Genomic DNA, 21,428 nt, shown 5'->3' on the forward strand with positions numbered 1-21,428 from the left:
TTTCCTGCATCTCTTGGCACAAAGACTATTTTGAAAATCGTCTTTCTTTTGGGCATCTTCTGCTTGGCCTCACCGGCTTCAACCAAGACCCGTTGCGCGGCACCCCGAAAAATGTCTTACGATGCGGGGAGAGAAAAAAAAAATTCTTATTTTTGCCTCTTGCAGTTCTGCCTTTTGCCAGGCACGTCTGAATCGTTCTTGGGTTTCAAATAAAGCAGATGAAAACAAACCGGTGCAGGAAAGTGTTCTCATTGGGGTGTGTCTTTCCGTCACAGTGAGTCTCACACACAAAGCCAGCTGCCCCCCCAAAAAAAGCCACAATCGCTCTCCAAGACATCACACAGCAGTCCAACTCCTTCCCTCCAGATGTGATTATTAAGGGAGTGGGTGCCATATGGCTGGGGGTGTACGGAGCAGTGGTTATAAATGGGGGGGGGGGGTGAGTTGGGGGGGGGAAAGTTAGGGGGTTGATGCTAGTGAGCTCATCCGAGTAGCAGAGATGAGCACCTCTCAGGGAAGCTCAGCCTGTCTTGCTAAGACGAGCAGTTTAGGAAGAGAAAAGCGATTTGTCGGGATAAAAATCCAAGCGATTTGTTGGGAATTCTGGGAGAAGGTGGGAGGGGAAAAAAAAAAAAAAGAATCGAATTGAATTGAACGCTTGATTTGGCCAAGCGCGATTTAGACACGCAAGGAATTTGTCTCGGGCGCGGAAGCTCTCCACGTCCATGCAACACAACAGAGTCATGACCGTCATCGCAATCCTAATATCGGTAAGAGTGTTATTAATAATTTATTTATTTATTTATTTATTTGATCATATTTGTATACCGCCCTACTCCCGGAGGACTCAGGGCGGTGAACAGCCAAGATAAAAATACAAAGAACATACAAAAAGTTAAAAAAAACTATTAAAAACAGATTCAATAATTTGGGCTCAAAAAAAATTTAAGACGTCCAATTTATCTAAAAACATTTAAAACCCAATTTAAAAGGGGCTTTACAAGTGAAGGCATTAGGCGTAGAACAACTGGTAATGTACTATAGTAAGTAGAAAAATATATTAGATAAAAATTAGATAAAAAAAAAAAAATCATACAGGAGTCAGCAACCGGAAGCTCTGGAGCCGCTTGTGGCTCCGGAGCCGCATGTGGCTCCAGAGCCTCATGTGGCTCTTTTACTCCTCTGCTGCGGCTCCCTGTCGCTCAAAATATGCGTCAGCACACGATTCATTGAGCTTTTCAACCTCTGGTAGGCCAACCGTGGATAAATCCCAGAAAAGAAAAGTTTCAGAAGAAAACAGAAGGTTTAATTCAACTACGTAGGTTATTTTATTTTATTTATTTATTTATCAAATTTCTATACCGCCCTACTCCCGGAGGACTCAGGGCGGTGAACAGCCAAGATAAAATACAGATCATACAAACATTAAAAGTCCAAACATTAAAATTATTAAATCTTTTGGCCGAAAACAACAAATGTTAGTTTTGTGGCCGCAACAAGAAATAGAACGGGAAAGGTTTTGTGGCTCCCGGAGTTTTCTTTTGTTTGGGAAACGGGTCCAAATGGCTCTTTTGAGTGTTTTAAGGTTGCCGACCCCTGGTATTGGTCGTCCTCGACTTACAACAGTTCATTTAGTGACCGACGTTACAACGGCACTGAAACACGTGACTTTTTTTTTTTCGCGACCGTCGTTCACACTTAACGACCGTCGCACATTTTCCCCCCTGGTCACGCGGATCACAATTAAAACGCTTGGCAACCGACTCCTATTTATGACGGTGTCCCCTTTTGCGACCTTTTGCGACCAGCAAAGTCGCAAGGAGCGGGAAACCCGATTCATTTAAAGACCATGTCGCTAATTTTACACCCGCTGTATTTTCCGTAACAACAGTGGCGAGAAAGGTCGTAAAACGGAGCCCGACTCACTGAATTTTGTTTAGCGATAGAAATGTGGGATGCAATTATGTCATAAATTGAGGACTTACCCGTGGAATACTAGATGGCATTTTTCTGCATTGAATGGAGTTTATATACTTACAAAAAATAAAAGAGCTCGAGAACGCATTGGTGGTTCAGTGGTAGAATTCTCGCCTGCCACGCGGGAGGCCCGGGTTCGATTCCCGGCCAATGCAACTTACTTTTTCTTTTTTTAAAATTTATTTAATTTTTCCTATCCAGCAGATCCCACAATTGCAGAACATTTTCTCCACCCAACTTCCTTGCAAAGCTGGGTTCCCACGTGTCAATTTCCCACGTTGCAGTTCCATTCTTGCCTTGCATCCCTGGTTTTTTTTCTTTTTCTTTTTTTCCCTTTCCTTTCTTTCTTTCTTTCTTTTTTTTTTTTTGCACAAAAAAAAAAAGTTTTGAGATGGGGGCACGTGAGAAAAAAAAACCCCTGGGGAAGTGAAGCTTTGCAAAATTTGCAAAAGAGCAACCAAAGAGTAACTTGACTGATATGCAATCAATGCAATCAATGCAATCAATCCAAAATGCAAAAAAAAATGCATTTTTTTAGAAAAAAACGCCATCGCAGCTCTTTGCATCCGTGGGCACTTTGCAGAGGTGAAGGGGAAACGGGAGAGGGGAGAGGGAATTTAGGGGAACTTAGGGAAGGAAAGAAAAAAAAGAAAGAAAAGAAAAGAAAAACAAGGCACCGCTGGGATTCGAACCCAGGATCTCCTGTTTACTAGACAGGCGCTTTAACCAACTAAGCCACGGCGCCACTTGGCCAACATTTCCCTTTTTCCTAATCTCAGTATGTAAAGGTAGAAATAAGCATAATCTTAATTTTTTTAATTTTTTTTAAAATAAAAAAATTGCACAATTGCACAATTGCTGCAGCAATTGTGCAAAAAAAAAAAAGAGGAAAAAAAAGAAATCACCCACTAAAGATTTTTTTAAAAATAAAATAAATAAAATAAAAGGGCGCTTTCCGCCCTTTGCACATGCTCGTCCAACTTTTGCTCCCGGCCCGTATGCAAAAAGTATTCTGTGCATGCTCAGGAACTCTTCCTTTCCTTTTTGCAAAGATTCCATGCAATGCTAAAGCCATCAATAGCATAGCAAGCGAACGGGAGGCCAGGCAAGGGGATGTAGCTCAGTGGTAGAGCGCATGCTTCGCATGTATGAGGCCCCGGGTTCAATCCCCGGCATCTCCACAATTTTATTTTTATTTGGGGGGAAAAATTTTTTAAAAAAAAATATTTAAAAAAATAATTGGAAGAAAAAAAGTTTTTTTTTCCCCTTCTTCTGAATCTGACATTTTTTTGGGAGGAGAAAAAAAAAAATCTCGGTTTTTTTCCCTGCCTTTCTTCCAAGCAGAAAGGTTGGAAAGATGGAGAGGAGGACAGCGGCCCCTCCTGGCGGCGGAGGGGAAATGCAGGCTTGCCATGAAATTTCTGCTTTTTAAAAAAAATATATATATATTTCCCAAAATATGTCATTCAAAAATATTACATTTTCACAATCGAGATATTTGGGATTGCGACCCCCTCCCTCTGCTATCCTTCTTCCCCAGGTTTTTTTTCTTTTTACCCATTGGGAAGCCCCCCCCCGAAGAATGAAATATTTTGGGAAATATTATTTTTTTAAAAAAGGATATTAATATTTCCTTAAAGGAGAAATGGAGAAACATGGTTTTTTTTAAGAGGCAGGAAGCAGCCCCCCAAATCTTTCTCAATAGTCCACAGCAGATTATTTAAGGAGATAAAGAGCTTATTTGAAAGAGGAAGCCAACTATCTAGATGGCTCTATCCATAAGCAAAGCAAAATACTGCAGGCAGAAATCGATTCGAGACCGGATATTTCCCAACTGCTTTGCAGCAAAGTTTGACAGCTAACAAAAAGAAGAGGGATAGGATTAGAAACAGCTCCTCACCCAAGATCCAAGGGCTTATTGAAAGAGGAAGCCAACTGTCGAGATGGCTCTATCCATAAGCAAAGCAAATTCTGCAGGCAGAAATCCATTCAAGACTGGATATTTCCCAACTGCTTGCAGCAAAGTTTGACAGCTAACAAAAAGCAGAGGGGTAGGATTAGAAGCAGCTCCTCACCCAAGGTCAGAGAGTTTATTGAAAGAGGAAGCCAACTGTCAAGATGGCTCTATCCATAAGCAAAGCAAAATACTGCAGGCAGAAATCCATTCAAGACTGGATATTTCCCAACTGCTTTGCAGCAAAGTTTGACAGCTAACAAAAAGCAGAGTGGTAGGATTAGAAGCAGCTCCTCACCCACGATCCAAGGGCTTATTGAAAGAGGAAGCCAACTGTCTAGATGGCTCTATCCATAAGCAAAGCAAATACTGCAGGCAGACAGGATATTTCCCAACTGCTTGCAGTAAAGTTTGACAGCTAACAAAAAGCAGAGGGATAGGATTAGAAGCAGCTCCTCACCCAAGATCCAAGGGCTTATTGAAAGAGGAAGCCAACTGTCTAGATGGCTCTATCCACAAGCAAAGCAAAATACTGCCAGCGGAAGCCCACTCAAGACGAGGATCTTTCAAAACTCCTTGCAGGAAAACATGGCAAGCTAAGGGTAGGATGAGAAGAAAATCACCTCCAAGACAAGACAGGACAAAAGCCACATTCGCCACAAGAGGAATTGCCCGGCCGACACACAAAAGCCCATATTGCACCAATCCCAAACTTCTTCAAAGTTACAGAAATTGTAAAAGATCCAATCACTCAAATCTCGGTCATCTTCTTTTAACGACCACATAATCCCTTGCCGGGGTGGAGTCTGGGCAACTGAATGGAGCTAGCAGAGTCGCCGGATGCCTTCCCTGTCGCCAGTGCGGAGTTTTGTTCAACCGATATAGTCTCGTCTTCTGTTTTGAATCTTTTTTTTATATATATATTTGGCAGCATTGAACTTTTGCAAAAGTTGGTTCCAACTCTTGCAATTTTTTTATTTTTTTTTTGCAATGCATTTTGCAAAATTCTTTTGGTCTGCAAAGACTCTTTAATAAAAATTATTTTTAAATTATTTTGGAGGGGGGGGAATCCCTTCTGTTTATATATCTTTTTCTTTCTTTTTTTTTTTTTTTTTGAAGCTTTTAAGAAGGGTAAACTTCGACTCCCCAAATGCTCTTTGCCGGCAGAGGAATTCTGAAAGTTGCATTAATTTCCAACCCTCCAAAGTTTCCAGGCTTCCCCCCCAAAAAATTGGCTTATATTCAGCATCAAAAGCACTGAAAAAGGGAAAGGTGGATTTTCCCCCCTAGTCCTTGTTGAAACGTCGGTCGTAAGACAAAGGCAAGCGTGCAAAAGGGAACACGCTGTGAGCAGGATTCGAACCTGCGCGGGGAGCCCCCATTGGATTTCAAGTCCAACGCCTTAACCACTCGGCCATCACAGCTCACTCCGGACGCTTTTTTGACGCCTTTCCCGAAATGGATCCTCTGTGATCGGATAATAAATAAATGTTTTTTTTATTAAATAGCCAGGTGTTTCTTTCTTGGATTCACCTGGGAAATTCTCTCTCTCTCTCTCTTTTCTTTCTCTATCGCTTTCTCTCTCTTTCCCCCTCTCTTTTTTTCCCTTTCTTTTTCTTTCTCTGTTTCATTTCTTTCTCTTTCCCTCTCTTTCTTTCTTTTTCTCATTCTCTGTTTCTTTCGCTTACTTTTTCTTTCTCTATTTTCTTTCTTTCTTTCTCTATCACTTTCTTTCTCACTCTCTCTTTCGCTTTCTTTTCTTTCCCTATTTTCTTTCTCTTTCTTTCTTCCTTTCTTTCTCTATCGCTTTCTTTCTCACTCTCTCTTTCCCTTTCTTTTTCCTTCCCTTTTCCTTTCTCTATTTTCTTTCTTTCTCTTCCTTCCTTCCTTTCTCTTTCACTTTTTCCTTCTCTCTCCCTTCCTTCCTCTCTCTCCCTTCCTTTCTGTCTTTCTTTTTCCTCCTCACTTTCTTTCCCGCTCTTTCTTTCTCCCTTCCTTTCTTTTTTCTTTCCCTCTCGTTCTTACTTTTCTTTCTTTCTCTCCTTCTCTTCCTTTCTTTCTCTATTCCTTTCTTTCGCTTTCCCTTTCTCTCTCTTTTCTCTCATTTTGTCCTCCCTTTTCTTTCTCACTTTCTCTATCGCTTTCTTTCTCTCTTTCTCCCTTTCTTTTTTCTTTCTCTATTTTCTTTTGTAAGGTCCACTTTCTTTCTCTTCCTTCCTTTCTCTATCACTTCCTTTCTCTCTTTCTCCCTCCTTTTCCCTTTCTTTTCCTTTCTCTTTTCTTTCTCTTCCTTCTTTTCTCTATCTCTATGTGCTTTTTATGTACACCAACCTGAGTCCTTCGGGAGAAGGGTGGTATAGAAATAAAATTATTCTTATTCTTATCGCTTACTGTCTCTTTCTCCCTCTTTTTTCCCTTCTCTATTTTCTTTCTTTCTCTTCCTTCCTTTCTCTCTCACTTTCTTTCTCTTTCTTTTTCTTTCTCTATTGCTTTTGCTTTTTCCTTCTCTCCCTTCCTTTCTTCCTGTCTTTCTTTTTCCTCCCCACTTTCTTTCCCGCTCGTTCTTTCTCTTTTCTTTCTTTCTCCCTTGCTCTTTCTTTCCCTTTTTCTTTCTCTATTTTCTTTCTTTCTCTTCCTTCCTTCCGCTATTGCTTCCTTTCGCTTTCCCCTTCTCTTTTTTCTCTCGTTTTGTCCGCCCCTTTCTTTTTCTTTCTTTCTCACTTTCTCTATTATTTTCTTTCTCTCTTTCTCGCTCCTTTTTCCCTTTCTTTTCCCTTTCTCTATTTTCTTTCTTTCTCTTCCTTCCTTTCTCTGTCATTCTTTCTTTTTCCCTTTCTTTTTTCTTTCTCTATTTTCTTTCTTTCTCTTCCTTCCTTTCTATCGCTTTCTTTTTCTTTCACCCTCTTTTCTCCCTTTCTTTTTTCTTACTCTATTTTCTTTCTTTCACTTCTTTCTTTTCTATTGCTTTCTTTCTCTTTCTCCCTTTTCTCCGTTTCTTTTTTCTTTCTTTCTCTCTTCCTTCCTTCCTTTCTCTTTCTTTCTTTCTCTTTGACTTTCCACTTCTTTCTTTTGTTTCTTTTTCCCTTTTCCCTTCTTTCTCTCTCTTTCTCTCTTTCTCCCTTCTTCTTTCTTTCTTTCTTTCTTTCTTTCTTTCTTTCTTTTTTTCTTTCTTTCTCCTTCCTTCCTCCCTCTCTCCCCCCCCCCTCAGTTAGCCCTAGTAGGTTTCATAAGATTCCCACTTTTTTGTGTGTGTTTGCATATAAAAGGATTTTTGCTTTCAGGAATCCTGGTTCAAAAGATAGAGAAGGAATCCCAGGGCTTGTGCAGCAAAACTTTTATTGCCGCTCAGAGCCTCCCATCCTTTCTTCCGTTGGACGGACATTTATTCTCTTCCACTAAGTATCTATTTAAATATCTGTTTAAAAATATCTCAGCAGCCTCCTCCAACAGATGGGCAATTTGCCCGTAGTTAAAATGGCGGCCGGAGAGAGATAGAAGAAGGCGGCCTTCAAAGTCTCGCGAGACTGAGCGAAGCCCGTTCCCCGCCGGAGAGGCAAAAGCGAGGCTGGGCCTAGGCGGTTGCCAGGGCAACGGTGCGGCCTAGCAACCAGACCCGCAGCCTGAGACATCGAGGGAGTTCGCTTGATCTGCGGGCGGGAAAGGGGTATGCTGTGACGGGGAGGGGCGGGGTGTCGTTAGTAGGGCAAGAGAGCATTTGGGGGCGGCGGGAAGCAAAAAGCCAAATCTGTGGTAAAAATGTGGCTGCGTTCACACGACACGCGGGGAGAGGGCTGGGTGTGGAGCAGGGTTGGCGCTTCGGTGGGGAGGGGAGGGTCACGTGTTCAGGGAGCGCGGGCGGATTGGTTGATTTGAGCCCTCCCCTTCTCCCCCCCTCCCCGCGCAAACCTCTTAAACGGGTTAACCCGTGTTAAGAGACACGTGTGAACGCAGCCCCTTGCTGCAAAAAAACAACTGGAGGGACGTGGGGAGTGAAAACTGGCACGAATGGGCTCCTCTTCCAGGGACTTTGGATGCTCTCGGGAGACCCCATGCTTTCAGCCCCCTCTTTTTTGCTCCCCATCTCTCCCATCCCGTAACAACAACCCTGCGAGGTAGGCTGGCCCAAAGTTGCCCCGTTGGATTCCATAGATGAGGATGCTTTTTGACTTTGCAAAGGATGTGTTTATTTGCAATATTATTATTATCATTATTATTATTATTATTACTATTGTTATTATCATTAATATTAATATCATTACTAACTTGATAATAATAGTATTATTACTAATAATAGTTATAGTAATAATTATTATTACTAGTATTACTATTGTTATTGTTATCATTATCATTAATATTAATATCATTACTAGATAATAGTATTATTACTAATAATAATAGTATTACTGTTATTACTATTATTGTTATTACTATTACTGTTGTTATTATTATTAAAAATATTAATTTTCCATTGATTTTCTCGTTTAGGAAGACGACCCTTAAAAGCGGCCCTGGATCTGTGAAAGGGGGAAATCAGCAGCTGGATTTTTGCACCCCCAAAGACGGGGATCCTGAGTGCGCCCTGATAAAAGAACCAGATTTGAAGACTCCGTTGCACGTCTGGGGATCGGTGCACACAAAGTAAGTTACAAGGTGGAGAAAGCAGATCATGATACAGGTATTCCTCGACTTACGACTGCAGCGGAGCTCCAAATTTCCCCTTGCTAAACGAGGCAGTTGTTAAATGAGTTTTGCCCCATTTTACGACCTGTCTCGCCATGGGGGGGGTTAAGCGATCGCATGCCGTTGTTAATGACTAACATGGTTGTTCGGTGAATGTTGTCGTAAAAAAGGCGATTGCACAATCTCGGGACGCTACAACCGTCATAAATATGAAGCAGGCGGCCAAGCGTCTGAATTTTGATCAAGGGACCGGTTTGGTGTGGTGTGCGGCAACGGTCGTAAGTGTGAAAAACGGCGATAAGTCAAGTTTTTTTCAGTGCCGTTGGAACGTCCAACGGTCGCTAAGCGAATGTTGTAAGTCAAGGACTACCTGAATACACGTTGGTACGACCACCTCGCCTAATTTCATAAGAGGATCGTTTGTGGAATGTCCGTCCCAAAGGTGCTTTTTTTCCAAGAGGCGAATGGCCTTTTCTGGTTTTCCTTTTGAAGACGTTTCGCTCCTCATCCAAGAAGCTTCTTCAGTTCTTCAGAGCAAAGGGGAGCAGTTCTTCAGAACTGGAAGAAGCTTCTTGGATGAGAAGCGAAACGTCTTCAAACGAAAGCCTCTGAAGGCAGGACAAGAAGCAACGGATGGAAACTCATCAAGGAGAGAAGCAATGTAGAATTAAGGACAAATTTCTTTTTTTATATATATATATATTATTTATTTCTTTACAACAAAATATTTATTCTCACACAGATCGTGACGGGAGCTTTACACAGTATATTAACTTCAGTCAAGATATACAAATAAAAAATAAAATCTACACTAACCTTATCCTTTTTTTTATTCTATTATTCAACCAGATATACCATTGGTCCCAACATTGAAAATATACAGAATCCTTTTGATCTCTCAGAGTTTTTATTAACCTGTCAGCTTCCGCATATTCGATAATTTTTCCCAAAATCAAATCTTCAGCCGGTAGGTCTTTCCCCTTCCAATGTTGAGCAAAACATATCCTTGCTGCGATTGTGATATATATTCGTGCCTATCTTATCTGGCCTAATATTTAATAGATAATATTCTGGTTTCAATTGTAATTTACATCCCGTGATTTCTAATATCCACCTCTGTATAAATCTCCAAAATTCGATTACCTTAGGGCAGGTCCACCATACGTGATAGTAAGTACCTATCTCCCCACACTTCCAGCAGTTTGGGGAGACAAATTAAGGACAAATTTCTTGATAGTGGGAACAATTAATCAGTGGAATCGCCTGCGTCCAGAAGTTGTAGGTGCACCAACCTTGGAGGTTTTTAACAAGAAATTGGATGACATTTGTCTGAAATGGTATAGGGTTCTCCTGCTTGATCGGGGCTGGACTAGAAGATCTCTGAGGTCCCTTCCACTCTTGTTATTCTGCATTCTGGGTATAGATGTTTCTCCTTGGGCTGTGAGGATTCTTTTGGTCTTTCGCAGGAAGGGAGAAGATGCCGTTGGTCAGCGGGCTGGTTCCCTCTCGATTTCTGGTCCTAACAGCTCATCTGGTCATTGTCATCACCATCTTCTGGTCCAGGGTGAGAGTCTCCTTCCTAGTTTCAATTCTTGGTCCCTCGGACCTCTTCCAAATATCCCCTTCCCTCTCGGTCTCCTTTTGCTTTTAGGATGTGTCCTCGAAAAAGGAGCCCAGAGATATTTTGTTTAGTAGTCTTTGAGGAATGCAATGGGACAGCTCGCCCCGGCCAACACGCCACTGGACAATTTTAACAATTCTATGTCATTAGATAAAAGAAATTTAAAAAATATTGTCATTTTTGCCATTTGCATTTCATTCTGTCCCTCCTTTTGCATCCTTTTTTAAAATGAGTCTGTTTCTACCATTTCTTTGATATTAGTGCAACTCTTGTCCCGCAGTGAGTTGGTCCGTGGCGAGTTGGCCACAGCGAATGGTCATCTAAAGTAGCGTAATAAATGTGGGATAAAAATCACATAGAGATAGAAATGGATGGATGGATGGATGGATGGATGGATGGATAGATAGGGATGATGGATGGATGGATAGATAGATAGGGATGGATGGATGAATAGATGGATGTAGATGATAGAAATGATAGATGAAAGATACATAGGGGATGGATGGATGGATGGATGGATGGATAGATAGATAGGGATGGATGGATGGATGGATAAATGGATGTAGATGATAGAAATGATAGATGAAAGATACATAGGAGATGGATGGATAGATAGATAGGGATGGGTGGATAGATGGATGTAGATGATAGAAATGATAGATAAAAGATGAATAGGGGATGGATGAATGGATGGATAGATAGGGATGGATAGATAGGGATAATGGATGGATGGCTAGATAGGGATGGATGGATGGATGAACAGATGGATGTAGATGATAGAAATGATAGATGAAAGATACATAGGGGATGGATGGATGGATGGATGGATGAATAGATGGATGTAGATGATAGAAATGATAGATGAAAGATACATAGGGGATGGATGGATGGATGGATGGATGGATGGATAGATAGGGATCGATGGATGGATGGATAAATGGATGTAGATGATAGAAATGATAGATGAAAGATACATAGGTGGGAGACAGATGATAGATGATAGATAGATAGATAGATAGATAGATAGATAGATATTGATAAATGATAGATGGATATAGATAGAAATGATGAAAGATACATAGGGAGATAGATGATAGATACGGATGGATATATATATATATATATATATATAAATGATAGATGGATATATATATAGATAAATGATAGAAATGAAAGATGAAAGATACATAGGAGGGAGATAGAAGATAGATAGATTAGATAAATAGATATGATAGATGGAGCTAGATGATAGGTAATGATAGATGAAAGATATATATATGTGATAGCCAGGACAGACAGACCAACAGACAGCTAGATAGAGATAATGATAGACAGATACAGAGATGATGAAATGAAAATGCATAGATAGATCGAGAGATGGGTGGATCGATTTTTACATTGACAAGAGCTTCTCTGTAGCCCTTCAGCTCACCTTGGATGCTTTCAGAATCCCTTGCCCTTTCCATCCCCCCCCCCTTCCTGGCAATCCTGCTGGGTTCATTGGAAAAGAACAAGGGGTACCCCATCCATCCATCCGTCCATCCATCCATCCATCCATCCATCCATCCATCCTGCCTCTCTCTCCCTCCACCAAACCTCTGCACACTTCAAAAACAAGGGGGAGGCCAGGCTTTGCTGCCTTACTGCTCCAAAACACGACCGGAAGAGCCTAGCACCCCTAGCCAGCTATTCCTGCAGGCTTGCCCCCCCTCTCCCCTCTTTTATTCCGTTTTTATTTTTTTTTTCCCTCCAGGAAAACAATGTCCGTGCTTCCCTCCCTCTTCAGTGTACGCCGGAAGAATATAACCGCCGAGACACCGAGTGAGTCATTATACCGCCGCTGCTAAAATCCACCTTTGCTGCAGTCGGGGAGTAGCCTGACTTTCAAAATTTTGTTGGAGAGGTTTTCTGTGGTTCCTGATGCTCTTTGCTTTTGGGTCAACAAGAGGCAAGAAGCTTTTTCCGGAGTATTTCAAAGAGAGAATTTTTGGGCCGCTACGAATGTAGCCGTCTTCCAAGTTTCTGGATTTCTCTGTCCACTGAGGACAATGGCTGCCAGGGTTGGTGGCTGAGAAGGATGGGCATTGCAGCATCGGAAGCCTGTGCTCGGGATCAGAGTCAGTTTTGGGAAGCCGAAGCGCTCCTAAATCCTGGATTTTTAAACGTTTTTATTGGACTTGCAAATGGGGGAAGGGAAAAAAACCCCAAAAAACCCCAATTGTTTGATCCTAAGAGGCCAGTCATTAATGCAAAACTTGATTACAGTGAGAACTGAGTGAAGACAAGCTGGTTTATACCGTAAAATCTTGAGTTCAGCTCCCAGAATTCCCTAGCCCTGGGGAATTCTGGGAGTTGAAATCCACACAGCTTAAAGCTGCCTGTGGTGGTGAAATTTATTTATTTATTTATTTATTATTTTATTTCGAATTTATATACCGCACCTTCTCCCGAGGGACTCAGGGCGGTATACAGCCAGATAAAAACATACAATACAAACATTAAAAACAATTAAAAGAATATATATTAATTTGGCCCCAGTTTAAAATGACAAACCAATTAAAAATACTGTATATTTCACTTGCTTTGGCCTGCGGGATATTTAATCACCGGTTGGCCTTTTCAAATAAACCGTGATATGAGGGAAGAAAGCGGCATTTCACGCTTTCTGGTTTTTGCTAAGGTGGTTGGCCGCAGAGGTGGTATTCAGCCGGTTCAGACCGGTTCGTGTGTACCGGTAGCAGCGAATGTGGGTAGGCCCACTCTCCCGCCCACCCGCTCCAGCGTAATGCCATCCTGTTTAGTCATGTTTTCGAGCCCAGACGCATACACGTAAGGTGTGCACACAAGCAAACCGTATGCGCGGAAGGCTGGGCGTATGTGTGTGGAAGACACGCGCAAAGCGAGCATGCGAATGCGAATATGTGAAACCCACTGCTGGTCGGCAGAGCTTAAAAACAACCGAAGGCAGGGAACGAAATATGACACGATTTTAAATATGAAAAGGATTTGTTCCCTTTGCCTGGTCCCCCCGCAATTTAAGCGGCCCTATTGGCCGTTGAAGCTCTTTGCAAAGTTTTAGCTGGCGGAGTTTCTCCTCAGCGTGTCCCGTCGCGGTTTTTTTTCCTCTTTTCTAGGATGGTGGTGGCCTTGTCCGTAACCCTCGGGCTGTTTGTGGTAGAGCTGGCTGGCTTCCTTTCCGGGGTGTCCATGTTCAACAACTTGCAAAGCCTGCTTTGTATCCTTTGTAAAGAAAACGGGGATCGGAGGACGGGCTGGGCTGAGAGAACCTCCCTTAAAAAAAAACACCTTAGAAAAATGACTCGACCATAGAGACGAGACGAACCCCAAAATCGTGAAAGCAAATTGCCCGGAAAGTGCCGCAAGTAATCCTCAACTTACGACCCGTTCATTTAACGATGACGACATGGGAAAAACTTTGACTTACGACCTGTTCTCACACCGGGAACCGTCCCGCCACTTCTGAGACCGCGGGACGCTCGACGACTGGTTTTTAGTTTAGTTTTCGTTTACTTTGTTGTCGTCGCACCTCGTACAGCGAAATTAAATGCTATCTTCAGTGTACATTACAGCTACCCTATTTCCCCGAAAATAAGACCCAACCGGAAAATAAGGCCTAGCGTGATTTTTCAGGATGCTCGTAATATAAATCCAAAAATAAGCCCCAGTTAAGATTGTCAGTGAGATGGATGTATTTAGTACCGTATTTCCCTCCCAAAATAAGACCTAACCAGAAAATAAGCCCTAATGCGTCTTTTGGAGCAAAAATTAATATATTTTTGGGGAAACGCGGTATAAAAAGTTGGTTGGCGTTGACGAACGATGGCAGCGTCTTGGCCCGTTTCCAAGTCGGAAAGATAATGATGATAATTTCTTGGATTTATATCCCATCTGGCTTCCAGGCCCTACGTGACCATTTAATGAAGGATAGGGATTAACGAAGGCAGGAAAGCAAACATTTCAGATTAAGGTCACCTGCTTTGATTAAAGGGAATTACAGGTGGTCCTCGGGTTACGACCGCAACAGCGCTCAAAATTCCTGTTTCTGAGCGAGACGGTGGTTAAAAGAGATCAAGATGGCGGCCATCCTTCCATATCTGGTTGTCGCCTCCTCCCTGCCGACACCCTGACCTTACACTGTCAATTACATTTTTGGTCTCAGGGTTTTGTTAAAAGCGAGTCACTGCAGGTGTTACGTTAGTAACCCGGCTGTTAAGGGAATCTAGCTGCCCCGGGGACTTTGCTTGATGGAAGGTCGCAAAAGGGGATTGTGTGACCCCGGGACGCTGCGACCGTCATAAATATGAGCTGGTTTGCCAGGCACTCTGATTTGGATCACGTGACCACGAGGATTGCTGCAACCGTCATAGGTGTGAAGAACGGGTCATAAGTCACTTTTTTTTCAGTGCTGTTGTAACTTTGAACAGTCACTAAATGAATTGTTGTAAGTTGAGGGCTACCTGTATTCCTTTCTGTCCTTATTTCTCAGCCGTTCAAGAGTTAGGAAGTTTGCTACACAATTGCTTCCCTGATTTATCTACCTTCCTACCTACTTTCCTTCCTTCCTTCCCCCTCCTTCTTTCCTTCCCTTCCCCCCTTCCTTCACTCCTTCCCTTTTTCCTTTCCTCCTTCCTTCCCTCCTTCAGTCTTTTTTCCTCTCCTTCCTTTCCTCCTTTCTTCCTTCACTTTCCTTTCTTCCTTCCCTCCCCTTCTCTCTTCCCTCCCCTTCCTTCCTTCTTCCTTCTTTCTTTTCCTTCCCTCCCTTTCCTTCTTCTTTTCCTTTCCTCCTTCCTTCCTTCCCTCCCCCTCCCCTCTTCCTCTCTTCCCTTCTCTTCTTTTCTCTCTTCCCTCCCCTTCCTTCCTTCTTCCTTCTCTTCTTTCTTCCTTTCCCTCTTTCCTTCTGTCTTTTTTCCTCTCCTCCATTTCCTTCTTCCTTCTCTCCTTCCTTCCCTCCTTCCATCTTTTTCCTCTCCTTCCTTTACTCTTTCCTTTCCTCCTTCCTTCCCTCCCCCTTCTCTTCCCTCCCTCCCCTTCCTTCCTTCTTCCTTCTCTTTTCCTTCCTTCCCTCCTTCCTTTTTTCCTCTCCTCCCTTTCCTTCTTCCTTTCCTTTCCTTTCCTCCTTCCTTCCCTCGCCCTCCTCTCTTCCCTTCCCTTCTCTTCTCTTCCCTCCCCTGCCTTCCTTCTTCCTTCTCTTTTTTCTTCCTTCTCTCTTTCCTTCTGTTTTTTCCTCTTGTCCCTTCTTCCTTCCCTCCTTCCGTCTTTTTTTCTGTCCTTCCTTTCCTCCTTCTTTTACTTTCCTTCTTCCTTCCCTCCCCCTCCTCGTCTCCTCTCCTCTCTCTCTTCCTCCCTCCCTAAATCCTGCTTCAGTCCCTGTTGAGCAGAGCCACTCTTTCAACCGCTGAGCCCCAGACCCAGACGGATGCCTGGCGCTCTTGCCCAGCGCCAAAGCCCACCGTGTTCCTCCAGAGCATTGTGGACGGGTCTGCCTTCCATGGTTGTTGTGCTCCCTGACCGAGCCTCCTCTCTTCCCAAGCCACCCTGGCTCACGCTTCGGCAGGAGTCGCGCTGCTCTTCTTCCTGTTCGAGCAATGGGATGCCAGCGTCTACTGGTGGATCTTTGCGTTTTGCAGGTTGGCTGTCATCCATCCCCCCCCACCCCCAGAAAAAAGAGCGAGAATGTCAGAAAAAGAAGCTCAGTGATTGTGTTCTTACAACTGGTTCCATTCAGCCAAATAATTCTGCGTGGCCCGGAAATACACCCATTGGCTTAGCAGGTTGTCTGGACCAGGCCTTTAGGATAATCCAACTTTGACCCTTGCAGCGTGACTAGTCTCTATTTCTGAAGATTTTTCTTCTGCCCCCATCCCATCCCCATTCCAGACAAATTCTAAAATCCTGTGAGAATGGCTGAGGATGGCGGACCTGCTTCTAAGGCAGGAATCATCATTTTCATTTAATGATCTCGTAATCCCTTGCGGGGTGGAGTCTTGGGCAACTGAATATGAGCCAAGTGTTTACTGGCCGGATGCCCTTCCTGTCGCCAGTGCCGAGTTATATTCAGCAGATATATTCTCATCGTGCCCAGAGAGAGAAATATCTGCCTCTACCTAGGATCAAACTCACAGCCTTCTGATTGCGAGGCGAGAGCTCCACCTTTAGGTCACCCGCACCACCCTCCCAAGACAGGAATCCCTTTTAAAAACATTTGAAACAAATCCCTCCATTGATTTCCCTGACGGTGTCTTCGTTAGCGTTGGCCGCCCACTGCAGTGCTTCCGTCTGCCTCTCCTTCTTCGTCTTTGAGCGCTGGGAGATAGTCACGTACTGGTACATCCTGGGCTTTTGCAGGTAGATGCCTGTCCCTGCGCGGTCGCCAATTTGTTCGCGAGGGTTCGGAATTCGCCCGATTCAGTAAGAGGGATGCTCGTCTTTGGGGGATACTGATCCTTCCCCTCTCTTTTCGTCCCCTCTGCCCCAGTGCCTTACCTGCTGTGGTCGAGATCTTCCTTTTCATCTCCGTCTTTGGACTCAAGAAGAAGCTGTTGTGAAAAGAAGGACGAGGACGACAACTCCTGGCCGAAAAGAGACTTCTCGTTCGGATGATCCCAGGGCAGGGAGAGCTCCAACAGAGCATGAGACGGAGGTCAAATGTTCTTTCATTTAGGACTATTGGCTGTTTCTGGTTTTCAGCTCCATCTTTGCTCACCCCTCAATGGACCAAAAAAAAAAAAAAAGCAGCTGGATCTTCTGCAGAGCTTGGACTCCTTCAGGGCAAGCCTCCTAGTATTGTATCTGTGATGGCACTCCGAAATTTCATCAAGGGCAGTATTTACCAACCTTGGCAGCTTTAAGATGGGAGCTTCTTGGACGAGAAGCGAAACGTCTTCAAAAAAAAACAAGGAAGTCCAGTTGTCTCTTGACAAGGTACTTTTTGGGACTTTAAAATGGATGGACTTTCCTTCCTTCCTTCCTTCCTTCCTTCCTTCCTTCCTTCCTTCCTTCCTTCCTACCTACCTACCTACCTACCTACCTACCTACCTACCTTCTACAAACCGGCTGAGGAATTCTGGGAGTTGAAGTCCACAAGTCTTCTACACCCCCGTTTTAACCTGAAATCTGAATCGGTTAAGAAGGCCATATTGCGTTTCCCAGAAACATCTCACGTGCCATGATACAGCTTTTTCTGTGGTGGAGCTGACATCCTCCCCTTCAAAACTACACAACCTGAAATTGCGGTGCGAAAGCAAGGATTAAAAAGTGGACGAAAATGCCATCTCCTCCCTTCGTTTTGCCAGAAAAAAAAAAATCCACTGGGGATCTTGATTTCATTTTCCCTCGTTGCATCCAAAACAATTTCACACACACACACACACACACACACACACACACACATACAGTATATCAGCAAAATATAAATCGTATAAAGTGGTTTGTCGTGATTTACCGACAAACCTAGATTTACCCAGAATTTCAATGATTTAGCAAGGCTGTTGTTAACGAGAGTTGTATTGGGGGTTTTTCATCATCGTCGTTAAGGAAATCACTGAATCATCTGGTTGTTAAGTGAGTCCCAGGGACTTTGCTTGTCAGAAGCTGGCCGGGAAGATCACAGATGGCAATCACGTGACCCTTGGACGTTGCAAACGGTCGTAAATCCATGCTGGTTGCCGAGGATCCAAATTTTTGATCACATGCTTGATTGCCGAGGACCCAAATTTTTGATCACATGTGTCAGGTTTCGAGGTCGTCTCAAATAAATTGCATTTCAAACAAAGTCTTTGATGAAAAACTCCCATTTATTAAGCACGACATTCTAACTCCGACTTCATCGTAGCCAACACTGACTTCCTGACCCAAAACCCTCCCTTTCCTTTCCCCACTCCTCTGCACTCATTGGCCATTTTCCAAGTCACTCTACCCCTAATCTACTGCTCCAGCTCAAAGGAATTTCCCCCCTCCCATCCCATCTCCTAGGGGATATTATCTCCAGGGAAAATAAATAGGTGAAAAGTCAAACGTCCCTTTCCAGATGCCTCCGCCTCTCCTTCTTATGTCAGCACTAGAGTAAATGCAGCTTGCATCATGCTTGGTTGCCGAGGACCCAAATTTTTGATCTCATGCCTGGTTGCTGAGGACCCAAATTTTTGATCACATGTCTGGTTGCCGAGGACCCAAATTTTTGATAATATGCCTGGGGATGAATTTGTTGTTAGTCGCAAAGTCATGTCCGACCCATTGTGACCCCATGGACAACGTTCCTCCAGGCCTCTACCATCCTCCAGAGTCCATTTAAGCTCCCGCCGACTGCTTCAGTGACTCCATCCATTCACGTCGTTCTCTGTTGTCCCTTTCTTCTTTTGTCCTCCATCGTTCCCAGCATTAGGCTCTTCTCCAGCGAGTCCTTCCTTCCTTCTCATTAGGTGGCCAAAGGATTTGAGTTTCCTCTTCAGGATCTGGCCTTCTAAAGAGCAGTCAGGGTTGATCTCCTCTAGGACTGACCGGTTGGATCGCCTTGCAGTCCAAGGAACTCGCAGGAGTCTTCTCCAGCACCAGAGTTCAAAGGCCTCCATTCTTTGGCGCTCAGCCTTTCTTACGGTCCAACTTTCACAGCGGTACATTGTAACTGGGAAAACCATAGCTTGACTATACACACTTTTGTTGGCAGGGTGGTGCAGGGGTGAAATCCAGCAGGTTCGGACAGGTTCGGGAGAACCCGTAGCGGAAATTTTGAGCAGTTTGGAGAACCAGCAAATACCACCTCTGGCTGGCCCCAGAGTGGGGTGGGAATGGGGATTTTGCAATATCCTTCCCCCTGGAGTGAGTAGGGAATGGAGATTTTGCACTATCCTTCCCCTGCCACACCCACCAAGCCACGCCCACAGAACCGGTAGTAAAAAGATTTGGATTTCACTACTGGGATGATGTCTCTTTAGCTTTTTAGAATGCTGTCCAGATTTGCCATAGCTTTCCTCCCCAGGAGCAAGCGTCTTTTAATTTCTTGGCTGCAGTCCCGGTGGAGAAATCCAATTTTTTTTTAACTACCTGTTCTGTGGCTTGGTGGGCATGACAGGGGAAGGATACTGCAAAATCTCCATTCCCACCCCACTCCAGAGGAAGGAGACTGCAAAATCCCCATTCCCACCCTACTCCAGGGGAAGGAGACTGCAAAATCCCCATTCCCACCCCCCTCCACAGGAAGGATACTGCAAAATCCCCATTCCCATTCCACAGGAAGGATACTGCAAAATCTCCGATCCCACCCTGCTCCAGGGGAAGGAGACTGCAAAATCCCCATTCCCACCCCCCTCCACAGGAAGGATACTGCAAAATCCCCATTCCCATTCCACAGGAAGGATACTGCAAAATCTCCATTCCCACTCCAGGGGAAGGATACTGCAAAATCCCCATTCCCTCCCCACTCCTGGGGGAAGGATACTGCAAAATCTCCATTCCCACCCCACTCCACGGGAAGGATACTACAAAATCCCCATTCCCACTCCACGGGAAGGATACTGCAAAATCTCCACTCCTACCCCACTCCTGGTGGAAGGATACTGCAAAATCCCCATTCCCATCCCACTCCAGCGGAAGGATACTGCAAAATCCCCACTCCCTCCCTGCTCCTGGGGGAAGGATATTGCAAAATCTCCATTCCCCCCCCACTCTGGGGCCAGCAAGAGGTGGTATTTGCCGGTTCTCCAAACTACTCAAAATTTCCGCTACCAGTTCTCCCAAACCTGTTGGATTTCACCCTGTGGTAATCTTGGAGGCCAGGAGAACAAAATCTGTCACCCCCTCCATTTCTTTCCCATCTATTTGCCCTGGGGATGAATACACCATACTATCCAAACGTATATTGATGAATAGATTATTCAATTCAAATCAAATCTTTATTGTCAGTGCACAACATATGTACAAAAAATGCAAAAACACAAATATATTTTTATTCGTCTTCAGGGTGGGATTTAAATCTCTCCCAGCTGTTGTTTAGCCCTCCCAGTAGCTCCCAGTCCTCCTCGCTTGGCTTTCTCCTTTTTTCCAGTTGTCCAAACCCATTTTTGGAAGATTAGATGGAGGCAACTCAATTGCAAGCAAAAATCCCAATTCAGGAAAGCGCTCCGGGCATTTAAAGAGAATGACGTCACCGGGTTATTTTTTTTTTTTAACTCGGGCGAGACGTCAAATTTTATGCAAATCACGCGGCGCATGGATCGCTGGGAAATTTAATCGGCGCCGCTACCGGGAGGGGTTTGGGATGTTACCGAGAACAACGGGAGCCGGTAAAAGAAAAGGCGACGGCGAGGAAGGGTCTCTTCGCAAGGAGGATGGGGGCGCGAAAAAAACAATGCCTGCCGGAGTCACCATGACTTTGCGGGTCGTCCCGCGGAGAGTAGCCGCCACGGGGCAATATAAGCGGGTATCGTCAGTGAGGTATATCCTTACCTGTTCCTCCTCCGGGAGAACAGAAAATGATGAATGGAGAGGCATGAGACATGATTAGAGTCTCCGCCAGCCGGGGAACAGCAACACCCCGGTTTGCTCCTTTCTGATTTTCCTGACGGTCTTTTGCTATTCGTGTCTACTAAGGAAAAAGCTAACGTGTAAATCCACCTGACTCGTGTTCGATAGTGAACTCCGGGTGAAATGGAGGAAAGACGCTGCTTTGCTGACTCGGAAGTGGCGCGTTTCCTAACCAAAACAAGAGTTTTTGTTTTTTTTACTCGGTTTGGTGGTCTTTAATTTGCCAACTACATCTCCCATCATCCGCGGCCACTTACTATCTATCTCTTTTATTTATTCCGGCTTGATCCTTCTGCCCCGTTTAATAAAAATTGTGCGCGATCTCCTTTCTGATTGGCCAATACGCCTTTCTGTTTTAACAACCTCCTTTTATCTCCTTTCTGATTGGCCAATACGCCTTTCTGTTTTAACCTTTTAAAGCTGCGCGTCATTCATTGGCTTGTTTCTTACGTAAGCTCCACCCCTTTCTCGGTCATTTTTAAATGGTGCTTTTTTTTTTTTTTTTACTATAATCTCCCGAGCCTCTCAAAATGGCCGGTTTTTATCTCTCGAGGTAGCCTTCTTCTTCGTCCTGATTGGCTAAACGTGTGGGGGCGGGGAGTCTTCAAAAAAAAAAAAATCGGGCCAATCAGTAACTTCCGCCACGGGTCCAAATCC

At 44.1% G+C, this 21,428-nt stretch overlaps 1 protein-coding gene and 5 non-coding genes across 6 annotated transcripts; 4 read left to right on the forward strand and 2 right to left on the reverse strand.

Annotated features, from left to right (window-relative positions):
• Positions 1–2,061: 2,061 nt before the first annotated feature.
• Positions 2,062–2,132, forward strand: TRNAG-GCC (transfer RNA glycine (anticodon GCC)). The gene has a single exon. It is a non-coding gene; the product is annotated as a tRNA-Gly (tRNA).
• A 516-nt stretch (positions 2,133–2,648) lies between these two features.
• On the reverse strand, positions 2,649–2,722 carry TRNAT-AGU (transfer RNA threonine (anticodon AGU)). Its single transcript has one exon. It is a non-coding gene; the product is annotated as a tRNA-Thr (tRNA).
• A 364-nt stretch (positions 2,723–3,086) lies between these two features.
• TRNAA-CGC (transfer RNA alanine (anticodon CGC)) lies at positions 3,087–3,158 on the forward strand. Its single transcript has one exon. It is a non-coding gene; the product is annotated as a tRNA-Ala (tRNA).
• A 2,115-nt stretch (positions 3,159–5,273) lies between these two features.
• On the reverse strand, positions 5,274–5,355 carry TRNAS-UGA (transfer RNA serine (anticodon UGA)). Its single transcript has one exon. It is a non-coding gene; the product is annotated as a tRNA-Ser (tRNA).
• Positions 5,356–7,516: 2,161 nt separating this feature from the next.
• TMEM107 (transmembrane protein 107) lies at positions 7,517–18,024 on the forward strand. Its single transcript, XM_070954357.1, has 7 exons — positions 7,517–7,595; positions 8,417–8,569; positions 10,078–10,175; positions 11,986–12,053; positions 13,367–13,467; positions 16,502–16,598; positions 16,729–18,024. The coding sequence occupies exons 3-7, from the start codon at positions 10,089–10,091 to the stop codon at positions 16,796–16,798; spliced, it is 423 nt and encodes a 140-aa protein (XP_070810458.1). The 5' UTR covers positions 7,517–7,595; positions 8,417–8,569; positions 10,078–10,088; the 3' UTR covers positions 16,799–18,024.
• A 2,646-nt stretch (positions 18,025–20,670) lies between these two features.
• On the forward strand, positions 20,671–20,801 carry LOC139325012 (U8 small nucleolar RNA). The gene has a single exon (XR_011601074.1). It is a non-coding gene; the product is annotated as a U8 small nucleolar RNA (small nucleolar RNA).
• The last annotated feature ends 627 nt before the right edge of the window (positions 20,802–21,428 follow it).

The sequence above is a fragment of the Pituophis catenifer genome, unplaced genomic scaffold (genome assembly GCF_029215685.1).
Source record: "Pituophis catenifer annectens isolate HBS135680 unplaced genomic scaffold, rPitCat1.0.hap2 SCAF_15, whole genome shotgun sequence".
Lineage (NCBI taxonomy): Eukaryota > Metazoa > Chordata > Lepidosauria > Squamata > Colubridae > Pituophis > Pituophis catenifer.